The sequence below is a fragment of the Coffea arabica genome, chromosome 5c, assembly GCF_036785885.1.
Source record: "Coffea arabica cultivar ET-39 chromosome 5c, Coffea Arabica ET-39 HiFi, whole genome shotgun sequence".
Lineage (NCBI taxonomy): Eukaryota > Viridiplantae > Streptophyta > Magnoliopsida > Gentianales > Rubiaceae > Coffea > Coffea arabica.
In genome coordinates, this window is record NC_092319.1 from 44,973,989 (window position 1) to 44,985,697 (window position 11,709).

Below are 11,709 nucleotides of genomic sequence, written 5' to 3' on the forward strand. Positions count from 1 at the left end.
AGTATTCGAAGAAATAAAGAGCATACTTTTAAAAGTTTATAGTGATAAAATGTGACGGTCCAAGAAATCACGACACAAAATGTGATTAACCTAGCTACAAAAAATTTTCTTTTGAAAGAGCAGGAAAGACTAAACAGAGAGTTGTACCATAGGTTAGAGGAGGATTGGATTGGATGATGAAGTGGGAGGAGTGGTAAGTAGAACGTTCTAATTCAATACCTTCCACTTAAAAAAAAAAAAAAAAATTGTACTATAGGATGATTTTGTATTTCTCTTATTCCTTAGTGGGAAAGCTACAACCATCCCCAAAAAATTGGACGTTCAAAATGATAAAAAGCACCTTTTCTGCTCTTATAAAAAAAAAAAAAAATCTCCAATTCTCAAGAAAAACAAGTTAAAACGGCTAGAGGTCAAACAACAACAATATTGAACAAAGGTGCTCTTGCAAAAGTAGATAAAAATTTTTTTTTTCCAAGGACCTGCAAGAGTTGATTTGAAACCATTTATGAGATGCATGCCACCATTAATTAGGTTGGTCGGCAATAAGCTTGCATACCTTGCATTTTGCCCAAAGACACAGGATCTGATATGACCTTCTCAAAAAATGGTACGCATCTCGAGATAATATCCTGGACGGTCTCGTCTCGGTTCCTCTAGTCGATTCTAGTCACGCCATTGGAGGCATACAATTTCATCCATGCAAAATTTTCCTCAAAAAACAATTAAGTGAATACAAAATTAAATGCCATAATTTATCAACACCTTCGTGCCCGCGCACAATTGAACTGCCAGTTTAACAAAAAGGTGCCATTTACAGGAAGTCATGAATGCTTTGAAGATTGCTTCATCCCTTTCAACAGTTGCAGATAGATTCAAACGACTTCGGTTACTTTTACAGCACAAATGAGAGGACATCAATATACGATCAAAATGGGAAGATCCAAAAAGGACTACAAGGGGTGGGGAATAAGTAGGGCAATTAACAGACAATGGCGGTACATAAGAGAATGAAAAATCTAAATCACAAATTTGATACTTTCGAAACCCTAGCCTCAACGAGCACGTGAAAAAGTTATACGCCTTCAAGGCACTATAATGACAACATGAGAGCCTCCTGGTATACAGTATGGTGCAGAAAGATTTTGTAGAAAGAAATACAATGAAAAAAGTCGAACTTCCTCCAGCTACAGTACTACTACAGGCCACTGTTCTCCAGCTGCTAGCAAATGATGATCGCTCCAAGGTACCTCTTCAATCAATCTTCACTGATGAGAAGAGATAATGGACAAAATAAAATGATGTGAGGAAACCAATTGTACCAGTAGCCAGCATGACTGCAATTGCCATGATAAGGGAATAACCAAGATAAAGTATTGCTGATACTGGTCCACTTAAACTCTTCAGGTCAAAGACCAAGTAATTGATGGAGTACAAGAACACATACAGGGCAACAGAACCTGAGGCATAGAATGCTTTCCACCACCACATCCAGTCCTCGACACAGAGATGCATATAAGTGAGTACCACTGAAACTTCAGCACAAACAACTACTAGCAGCAGTAGAACAATTAGGAGAAAACCAAAGACGTAATAGAACCGTCCAAGCCAGATGCTAGAGAGAATGAAGAAAAGTTCAATAAAGAGAGTTCCAAATGGAAGAGTTCCAGCACCAAGAACCAGAAGCCAAGATGGGTATTTGCGAGCAGGGATTTCCCTAGGAATCTGGTTAGTTCGCACTGGGTATTGGATGGGCTCAGCTCTAGTACCCAGGAAACCTCCCAAAAGGGTGAGGGGGACTGAAATGCAGAACCAGAGTGACAAAAGAACAAAATACAAGGAAATTGGAATAGCACCAGTACTATTACTTCCCCAGAGGATGAAATTCAGAGCAGTGAGAATAACAAAAACAATCCCAGGGAAGAAGGAAGCAATTGACCAAGAAACCGACCTCCACCCTTCTGAGGTACCCTTAATAGTTCTCCAGAGACGTACACCAGCATACCCAGCAGCAATTCCCAGGAAAAGATACAGAAGTATCATTCCTGTCAGCAGCATACCTCGTGAAGCTGGTGACATAAACCCAAAGGCTGCAAAGACAATAGTAACAACTGACATTCCTAGAATCTGAACCCCATCTCCAACCATCACAGAGAGTAGTTTGGAGTGATTTGGTTCCCTGAACACATCACCCACCACAAGTTTCCATCCAGAAAGCTCTTCATTCATTTGAGCCTGAGTTTCTTTATCCAATTCCTCATACCTGGTCAGATCCCTCCTAACAGTCCTCAAGAAGATAACAAAAACAATACCAGCCAAGAAGAAGATGACCATCAATGAGTTAAGGATTGAAAACCAGTGAACACGGGCTCCTTCCATCTTCAAATAAGCATCCCATCGAGAAGGCCATCTAGTATTGCTTTTCTCAAATTCAACCTCATAAGTAAATGAAACCCTTTCTTGCTGCCTTATTATTTGAGCCTTGTCAAGCTCTGATGGACAACTTGTAGGTTCTATACTGTCATACATATGATGCTTTTCCATCTTATCAGGATCATACTTAATACTGCAGGGAATAACCTCAAAACCAACAATCTCATACCCAGAGGCCTTCTTTTTATCTGCCTCAGAAATGACGCCCATACCTTCTTCCCCAGTACCAATTATCTGCACACCAGCTCCTTCATATTCATGAATGAAAACCTTAAACTTGAGATGATTGATGATGTAATCATTTTCACTACCTAGTGGCGTGTAGCCAACTGGAAATCCTGTCCACTGGATTCTAACTCCATTTTGGGTGGCATATCTCAGAGCAGGTAAATTGTCCAGAATAACATTCACTTGATATAGATCACGAGTTCTCTGTTTCAAAAGCTTGACCTCATGCTCGCTCAGCGGGGGCGTAGTGCAGAGGTAAAGAGATTCATTAACGTTCATCTTGAAACGGTAGGGAGAATTATCAATCTGGTCACCCAGGAGTAGTTCACCAAGATTCTCGGCACTTTTCTTAATTCCACCTTGAGGATGGCAATAAGGAAGACTATAATAGCTGAAAGGAAGCTCAGTCTCAATTGAAGTCAATGAATTAACCTTGACATATAATACTTCTCCAGTAGTATATGTATGCATGTAGGTACCCGGCAGATAAAACCCATTACAGATATTTGATACCAGAACCAAGTAAACGAAAGCAGCCCAATACTTCCTTTTAAAGATCGATGGCAATGCCATTGTTCAATAAAAGGAAAAGGAAGTGGAATCCTTCAAGTTGCACCTGTTCTAATCCACAATAAATGGATTAGAAAGCATCAACCCCTACATGCACAAAAACTTATTTGAGTTAGCTTTTGCTGCCATATCTTCCAACTTCAGGATTCATCTGACTGACTTGCAAGGCAACCAGTTTGGCCAGATTCTTCGATGAAGAGGCAAGCACAATCAGGTTCATCAATTCAAATTCTTCCAGCTCAAAGACCAATCAACAAACTAAGTCTGCCTAATGAAGCAATAAAAGAAGATGCTAAAGTTTCACACAGTTAAAAAAAAAATCAATAATTCCGTTTTTCTCAATTAACCTCTTCTTGTCCAATATACGTAGCTAGGAACTCGCCTGCTACCATCAATACAAATCCACATTTGCTTTGCAGCTCAACAACTTCAGATCTATCTCTTATCTGCAACAACACTACGCAGACATGCAAATAAATGTACCTCCTAATTGCTACCCTGCCTATTGATCATCCATCCACATACAGCTACAACCAACTAAAGCTTTTCCATTGAAATAGTAGAAAAGTAAAATTAACCACGTCGCCAGCCGCATTAATCCAGATTTCAATTTTTTTCAACAAGTTAAATTTTACACACAGCTATAGCTAACTAACACTATGCAGGGCAGACAAAAATCAGTCATAATCGAATAAACATGATCACAAGATCGATAGACTGAATCAGTCAAACTTCACATACTCTGATAAATCGGAAACAAACTAAACAAACGTTCTAAAATGTAAACTTGACATAGATCTATCCATTCAACCAAAACAATAACTTCCAAGCTAACAAAAACACAAATAGTTTTATCTACCGAAGGTCAAGCCACATCTTCCTAAAACGAACAACTGTTAAAATTATCCATTGAAACAACATTAATTTTTAAAGGAGACAAAATAAATGGTACTAACGAACGACTGAGCAAAAAAACCTTGTCATAAATCAATCAGGAATTAACACAGATCTGATACTCAAATTTACATGCATACCAGTGGCGGATCTGGAAATGAGACGAGGAATTTTGAGCGAGTTGAGCCGGAACGAGTGGCGAGTTGGATCGGGAGTTAGGGTTAGCCAAGGGAAATGGACTGGTAACTAAATTGGAGCAAAAGAAGAGAGGAGTTGAGTCGGTACATTGGGATGGGCGTAGGCGTATATCTATATGTTGCGTCGAGTCGATGAAAAGCTGGTGGTGGGTTTAGTCTTCTTTAGATTTAGATCTCAATCGGGAAATCCTTTTAGGCTCTTTTTTTTTTTTTTTTAAAAAAAGAATTGCACCCTTGTGCTGCAAACTAGAAAAAGAAAAATGGTGGCGGTTAGAGCTATTAATAAACCGAGCAATTCGGGAATATGTTCATTTGAGTTTGAAAAAAAGATCAATCATTTAAAAACGAATAAGTATGATTACAATATTAGACTCATTTAATAATAACAGAGTTGAGCATTAACATATTTGAGAACTAGTCGAATAGATAGTGAACATATTTATAATTATAAAAATAAATGAACATAAATATAAATACGTTTACTATTACGAAATATATATTATATTTTACTAAAAAATGTAATTAGACATAAATTAGTATTATTTATTTTTTTAAAACCAAGAAAATAGAATTACACCTATTCTAAATAATATATTATTTATATTTTAATATATTATTTATTAAAAATATAATTAAGTCATCTTTAAATTCGAGATTCAATTCAACTTTGACTCATTAAATTACAAATAAACTGATGTTAGATTTAAATTGTGATGTCAAATAATCCTTTTTTTTATAATGTTCTCATTTGCCTTTTTGCATGTAGATATGAAAGTTTTTAGATATTCAAAAAAAAAAAAACTAAATTCTAGAACTTACTCAAGAGTAGTTTTAATTGATTCTGATTTTTTTTCTATATTCACCTCTGCAAATTTTAAGAATACATCGCGTATTGTTCAAGTAGGGTAAAAAGGTACTTTACATTTAAGGAATGCGATCACAAACAACGTGAAAAATTTTCTGCCGAAAACCATAATCCAAACAAGGCCTTGGGGGACTTTCTGGCATTTGGGGCTTATTTGGGGTTTTAGCTCTTCACACTCGCACCATCGCTTCTCTCCCCGAGTATTTTAGTCTTTCTGCTACAGTTTTCTCATTCTCTCCCATTTCTCTTTCTGCTAAAGTCAGGTTTCTTACTCTCTCCTTTCTCGTCTCTCTCTCTCTCTCTCTCGCACGCAACATCCGCTCACTCAAGCACGCCAGGCTCATAAAAAACAGAATAACTAGTCCACTCAGGCTGTGTTGACCCTAAATAATTTATAAGGCAAGCATCAACTTTTCTGATATGTGTTTATGTCTGTATTTCCTTTTATTCTTCCATTTAAATGATTCTGTATACGTGTATTTGTAATTCTGTTTCTCTTACCCTCCATTAAATGTATATATGTCTACAATATGATTTGCTCATGAATATTCTGGCTTTGGATTTGCATTTGCTGAAACTAGCTCCATGAAGTTTACAGCTTTTTTGTTTTAGGGAATTAAGAAGCTGTGTTCTGTTAGTATAATGGCTCAATTAGAAATACTGAAGGCAAATATTTACTTTTTCTTTGTTTTGTTGTCTTAAAGAAAAAAATGGACTTGTGGATTGAGGGATGAAATGGAAGGGGGGGGGGGGGGGGCGCGGGGGAAGGTGTAGTTTTGGTTATCTTAATTTAGTTCTCCATTTAGTAGATTTGTAAGTCTCATTTTTTTTTATTTATCAAGGAAAAGAAATGAGGAGGAAATCATATGCCCATTTTATTTATCCTTGTTTATTTTTTCTATTTGAAAACCAAATACGCACTAAGCAGTTTGTTGTATTGCTACAAGTTTCAGGTAGTGGTAAAGCGCATTTTCTATTGTAATGGCTTTTGTTCGTGGTTTGAAACGTCCCATTGAGATCTTCTGTAAGAGGATGAATACCCCTGTTCATTCTGGACTTGGCTACTCTGCTATGGCATGTAAAGGGGCTTACTTTGCTGATTTTAGAGAGAATAAATGCCCATTTGGTTGTAATTGTGCCAACGCATTTTGCAGTCACTGCATTTCTGCTAGAAGATACTCTACTGAAGTATCTCCTTCAGAACAAATGAATCTTATAAAGCAGTTGAGAGAAAGAACAAGTGCTCCCATTAAAGAAGTCAAGTCAGCTTTGGTTGATTCCAACTGGGATATTGGCAAGTTTATCACGGAACTCTTCTTTTCGATTTTCCTCTTGTTTGGTTTAGCTAGAATTCTCCATGTTCATTGACAAAAGATGGTGGAAATATGCAGAGTCTGCCCAAAAGGAACTGAGGAAAAGAGGGATTGTTCTTGCATCCAAAAAGGCTTCTCGAACTGCTGCTGAGGGTTTGCTGGCACTGGCACAGAATGACAGGAAGGCTGCTGTGATTGAACTTAATTGTGAGACAGATTTTGTTGCCAGGAATGAAATTTTTCAATACTTGGTCAGTCTGATAAGTCTACTATATTTCCTTTTATTAATTTAGGTGCCTTTTTTTCATTATTTTATGTACATTTTTGAAAAGCTTTTTAAAATCTAAGTTGCAGATATTCCAGTTGTGAAACAGATTTGTGATTGTTCCCCGAGTGAAATAGATGTTTTCAAGTTCTGACGATTTTGGAACCTCTTTTTTAAGCTCCTACCATCTTGCCCTGCTCTTGCTAGTCATTATCTACATCCCTAACTTGTGGTTTTCTGCAGGCCGTATCTTTGGCAAAGGTAGCTTTGTTGGTCGATGGTACACGGCAGCCTTCTGGTGCTCTTCATGTTGAACCTGAACTTTTTGAGGTGCTTAGTCTTTTCAGTTTGTATTATGCAGAGAACTAAATTTAACTTTTGCTATTTTGAACTTTTCAACTGCTCTTGGTTCCCCAACCAAGTTAATCATTTGAGATTATCATTCAGGTTTATATGTTTCATAATTTTAAGGTGTAACACTATGGGTAGTTCTATATTACTGATTTATCTTTACAAATTTGATAATGTTATGCAGCATGATAGCCTCATTGACAGTAATATTTTCCCCCAGTTACTAGAAGTTAACTACTTATATTACTTTTTCTGTACAATTGTAGTATAGATTCTTTATTTGTTAGTTGATCTTTCTTTGAGAAGCTGATGTTATGTCTCGTGATCCTATCACTAATTGAACTACTCCTTGGTTTGAAATCCCAATATTGATGCTGAAGTACATGCTGAAACTCCACTTGGACTGGGGAAAGGTGATAGTGATGGTTCAATTTTGTTGTGGCTGCATGCTGTAAAATCTTTGTAGCAGCGATGAACTAGTTCATTTATGCTGTCATGCATCTTGAAATCTATTTCCTTCTAAATCCTGTGTGTGGAACTTGTTTGTCTGTCTAAATAGAAGTTGTCTGTCTAAATAGAACTTGTTTGTGGAGCTTGTAATCGATTTATGTACACATGTTGCTCCACTAAGAATTCAGATTATGCCAACTACCTTATTTATTTTGCAATTTCTTCACAGGAGTTGAAGATAAACTTTCACCATCCCAAATTAAGTGGAGAGAGAACTGTTCAAAATGCAATTACAGAGGTTGCTGCAATGATGGGAGAGAATGTCAAGCTTAGAAGGGGTTTTGCAATGTCTGCACCTTCATATGGCATCCTGTCTACCTATCTACATACAAGCCCACAACCAGGTAGAGTTAGTTTCACGTTCACGACTTTAGTGTATTGGAGAGAGAAGGGTAATGGTTGTGCATGATAATTGCATCTTTGCTTATCATGTATGTTTATCTTTAAAATAGTAGCAAGTTTCTGAGAGATGTTCTGTTATTTTCTTGGGCTGGCATTTGTCTGGCAAAGAAAATAGCGCCTAGAGCTATATCTTGATGTTAACCATTAAGCAGGTGTGGGCCGGATTGCTGGGCTTTTGTCCCTTGAAGTGGAGGATCAGAATGCTTCAGTGGATGCTCTTCAGCATGTTGGATCAGAACTAGCAATGCATGTGGTGGCAGCAAAGCCTTTGTTCTTAACAAAGGATGATGTATCTACCGAAGCAATGGAGAGTGAACGTGAGATTCTCAAATCTCAGGTACTCTTTAATGCCATTAAAACACCCCCTTTCGCTACTGAAAGAGATCCAGATAAAGCTATAAAGGCAGCCCGGCTGCATAAGTCACTTTTTAATTTATTTGTGTGAACTTCCTTTTAATTTGTCGATCCTTATCACGTCCTTAACAAATGGTAGATTATATGATTTAGATCATATTTTTCCACTGTACCAGAGAGAGCCCAAATGATGGTTGAGAATAGGGATATAATCTGTGGTTATGTTTGTCAAATGGTAGATCTTCTATGTGCTAATTTGAAATATAGCTTTCATAACTCCAGATTAATTTATTGATCTAGTTATCCATTGTCTTCTTTAGGCAGAAAGTACAGGGAAGCCTCAGATGGCTGTAGAGAAGATGGTTGAAGGACGCCTACGCAAGTATTTCGAGGAAGTAGTTCTAATGGAACAAAAGTTCGTTGTCAATGATACTCTAAACGTAAAGGTATAAGAGTGTCTTTCCTTTTAGGCTCCGAATTTTCTTACTCTTTTCTCTCAACTTATAATCAATCTACTGTCTTAGGTGGTCCTCGAGTTGTTTGTTATAAGATTATATTTCTATCTTCTTATACCTGTCAGGCTACTTTCTTGTCACAGGGTAGTCCATGCTCCTGCCAATATTTATTGTCATTTCTCCGCATCTTCATTCTATGATCATCATCTTCTACTTTTCATCTCGTAATTGTCTTCTGAATTTGAAAATGTTAGTTACTAAAGTTTGTGAGAGGTTCTGCAAAACACCACAAGCCCTTTATTGTGCTCGTATCCATCAGAGAACTTAAAGTTATCTTTTCCAGTAATCTTGATGGTTTCTAGACAATAGAATTGTAATCAAGCATATACCTATGGGGCTAGGGATTAAACTTCTCATCTTGGTGGCGCTCAAGGTTGTGCAACATTCAGTGTATCCGAGAATAGTCATGGGTAGGATTATGTGCTTGGTGTTTTCTCATGATAAGCGACAATATGTTGTGCAACAAAATTTCAACCACCTGAACCTATGTAGTTGCGTAAATTCTGCTAATGTTAAGTGGTTTAGGTTCATCAGTTTTTGCTATGGCTTTAAAATAGACATGGAGACTCTGCAATAACTTTTGCATGTAGAAGCTATAGCACTTCCTCAGCCCACAGTTGTAATTTAGATGTGTAGTTAATACTTGGATGTGGTGGTATATATTTCAGCTTTATTTCACTGAAATGAAGCAGCTCCTGAAATAACTTCTACCATTTTATACATGCTCATGCAGACTTTATTGAATAACCTGTCAAAGGAAGTGGGCTCACCTGTGAAGGTTGGAAGCTTTTTAAGAGTGGAAGTTGGAGAAGGCCTTCAAAGGTAAACGCTATGAAGATATTTACCAACCTATGTTATAGTTATTCTATCTGCTGATACTTTTGCTTTAAGTAATAATTTGTGTGGACTCTTCTATGAGCCACGTTCTTGTACTAGTACTTGAGAGACCCCTTTTGTAATGGTTTAATGGATTTTAGAGCACTGAGAAACGTTGTTAAACACTACAAGCTGTTTTAGTAAAGAATGACATTCCTCTTCCTTGTTTTGGGTTGCTTGTTGGATAAACAGACTTTCTAGTTTCCCACATGGCAAGGTAATTGATATCCTTGTTGCTGTGGCTAGATTGTTTGTGGGTTCAGAATCAGGATGATACCTGTTTGATCATTTATAGGATTTTTTGTTGTGTGGAAATTTATCAAATATCAGTTATTTCTCAGAATGAGGTACTGTAAGAATAAATTATAGTCTTTTTGAAATTCAGAACAGCGGGTGAAAGGTTAAAACATTAATAGTGAGTGTTTGGATCACTTAAGTTAATATTATCTTGCTCATAAGTAATTATTTCTTCCCTGAGGCTATGGGAGTTGCATTAATATTTCAAAACTTTGGATATGTTGCTTGTTCGTCCCATCTCCTACCACCAAAGGAGCTAAATAACAACTAGGGGAAACCAAAGCTAGTCTACTGGAGAAAGCATTGCATGCACAGTTAACCAAGCGTGCTGCGGAGATTATTTTGGCTTGTTCGATGTTATTATGACCTTCAACAAGAAAAAAAGTTGTGTTAATAGTTTTGAAGTCAATGCAAGTTTCCAACAGCACTCAAGTAATTATCTAATTAATGTGTCTCATAGCCCTAATGCAAGATTGTTGTTCCTATGTGTTCTGATATGAAGGATCAGTGATACTATTCGTGAACAAAGGAGTGAAATCATGAAATTCCTGATACTCAATACTTCATTAGAGTGCGAATCTTAAAAGACAGGTCCAAAGAAGAGCGAACATTTATGGGGAGGGGCATGTGAATTGAGTTTCTTGACGGTTTCCCATTTCAATATCTTTGTTGAATTTGGTGTATTGCCGTGAATGTGCTTGTACTTTATTTTTTCTCATCTCTTTTTTGTCAGTGCTTTTGATTTCCCCTTGTTTGTCCAAAATTAATCGATGTTGTGCTGGTACCTGCACAACACTATTGCTTGCTTTATTATTTGTAGTGAGTACTTCATGTTAATACTTGTATTTTCTAATTTCTCGTTGCTTGCAGGCTTGAATCATCCAACACTGGTGAACCGTTGGCTCAGGCTGCTTAGTTTGGCAAGTTGCTTTGCAGGCTTGAATTATCCAGTGCTACTGAATTTTTGGCTCAGGGTGCTTAATTGGGCAATGTTGCGCAATCTTAGGGAGCCACCATTAACACAACGAGTATATATTGAATTGAGTTTTTGCTTTTCACCGGCTAGATGATCAATTGTCTGTTCCTTTATGTCTTTCAATGTGGAATTTTGTAAAATTCCCTTATTAGGAATGGAAACTAATTTTCATTGCATATACTTCAGCAAGGAAAAGAGGCATTGTAGCTTCAAAATAATCAGCATGAACTTCTTGATGTCCAACTGTATGCTGTGTTGTCATATTCTCTGCAGTCAGTCAGAATATGGGATATAAAAGTAACAACTCTACATACAAATTAGGATCCTCAATACTGGTTATTCTATCCTATTGAAAGCTGGATTACCTCTTCTTTTTTTTGTTCTTTTAAAATGGCTCTTCTTTTATTTTTTATATTTTTTATTTTAAGCTACTATTAGCTTGGATTTGCAGATACGGTCTTATTTATTTGTTTAATAAATCAGAACTCGCCATGTAAATAAAACATTTGGTTATCATTTTGCAGCAGTATTGCTATGCTAAAAATTTCTGGAAAAAAAATATGTAAAGGATTATATATTGTTTGCTTCGGACTCCAGGAAAGAGAGAAGATATCAACCTTCCCAATTCCCATGCCCTGTGATGCCTGTAGCGAATGAATGAAAATT

General features: G+C 36.9%; 2 protein-coding genes across 5 annotated transcripts; one reads left to right on the top strand and one right to left on the bottom strand.

Annotated features, from left to right (window-relative positions):
* Window positions 1-847: 847 nt before the first annotated feature.
* Window positions 848-4,572, bottom strand: LOC140004032 (transmembrane 9 superfamily member 12-like). 2 transcript variants are annotated; one of them, XM_072051138.1, is made up of 2 exons: window positions 4,263-4,572; window positions 848-3,415 (listed from the first exon to the last, which is right to left on the bottom strand). In XM_072051138.1, the coding sequence occupies exon 2, from the start codon at window positions 3,229-3,231 to the stop codon at window positions 1,252-1,254; it is 1,980 nt and encodes a 659-aa protein (XP_071907239.1). In that variant the 5' UTR covers window positions 3,232-3,415; window positions 4,263-4,572; the 3' UTR covers window positions 848-1,251. The 2 variants fall into 2 exon arrangements, with proteins under 2 accessions (XP_071907239.1, XP_071907238.1); XM_072051137.1 differs by having other exon boundaries at window positions 848-3,315; window positions 4,263-4,571.
* Window positions 4,573-5,367: 795 nt separating this feature from the next.
* LOC140004034 (elongation factor Ts, mitochondrial-like) lies at window positions 5,368-11,291 on the top strand. 3 transcript variants are annotated; one of them, XM_072051139.1, is made up of 9 exons: window positions 5,368-5,583; window positions 6,138-6,478; window positions 6,576-6,748; window positions 7,006-7,092; window positions 7,793-7,967; window positions 8,178-8,362; window positions 8,700-8,825; window positions 9,628-9,716; window positions 10,938-11,291. In XM_072051139.1, the coding sequence occupies exons 2-9, from the start codon at window positions 6,166-6,168 to the stop codon at window positions 10,981-10,983; spliced, it is 1,194 nt and encodes a 397-aa protein (XP_071907240.1). In that variant the 5' UTR covers window positions 5,368-5,583; window positions 6,138-6,165; the 3' UTR covers window positions 10,984-11,291. The 3 variants fall into 3 exon arrangements, with proteins under 3 accessions (XP_071907240.1, XP_071907242.1, XP_071907241.1); XM_072051141.1 differs by having other exon boundaries at window positions 5,445-5,583; window positions 6,339-6,478; XM_072051140.1 differs by lacking the exon at window positions 5,368-5,583 and having other exon boundaries at window positions 6,134-6,262; window positions 6,339-6,478.
* Window positions 11,292-11,709: the final 418 nt, after the last annotated feature.

What these genes read in the sequence shown, in the direction of transcription:
- LOC140004032 (XM_072051138.1), bottom strand. Translation starts at nt 3,231, where the DNA reads ATGGCATTGCCATCGATCTTTAAAAGGAAGTATTGGGCTGCTTTCGTT.
- LOC140004034 (XM_072051139.1), top strand. Translation starts at nt 6,166, where the DNA reads ATGGCTTTTGTTCGTGGTTTGAAACGTCCCATTGAGATCTTCTGTAAG. An exon ending in TGATTCCAACTGGGATATTG is followed by an intron (nt 6,479 to 6,575) that starts GCAAGTTTATCA and finishes GGAAATATGCAG; the next exon opens with AGTCTGCCCAAAAGGAACTG. An exon ending in GTGAGATTCTCAAATCTCAG is followed by an intron (nt 8,363 to 8,699) that starts GTACTCTTTAAT and finishes TGTCTTCTTTAG; the next exon opens with GCAGAAAGTACAGGGAAGCC.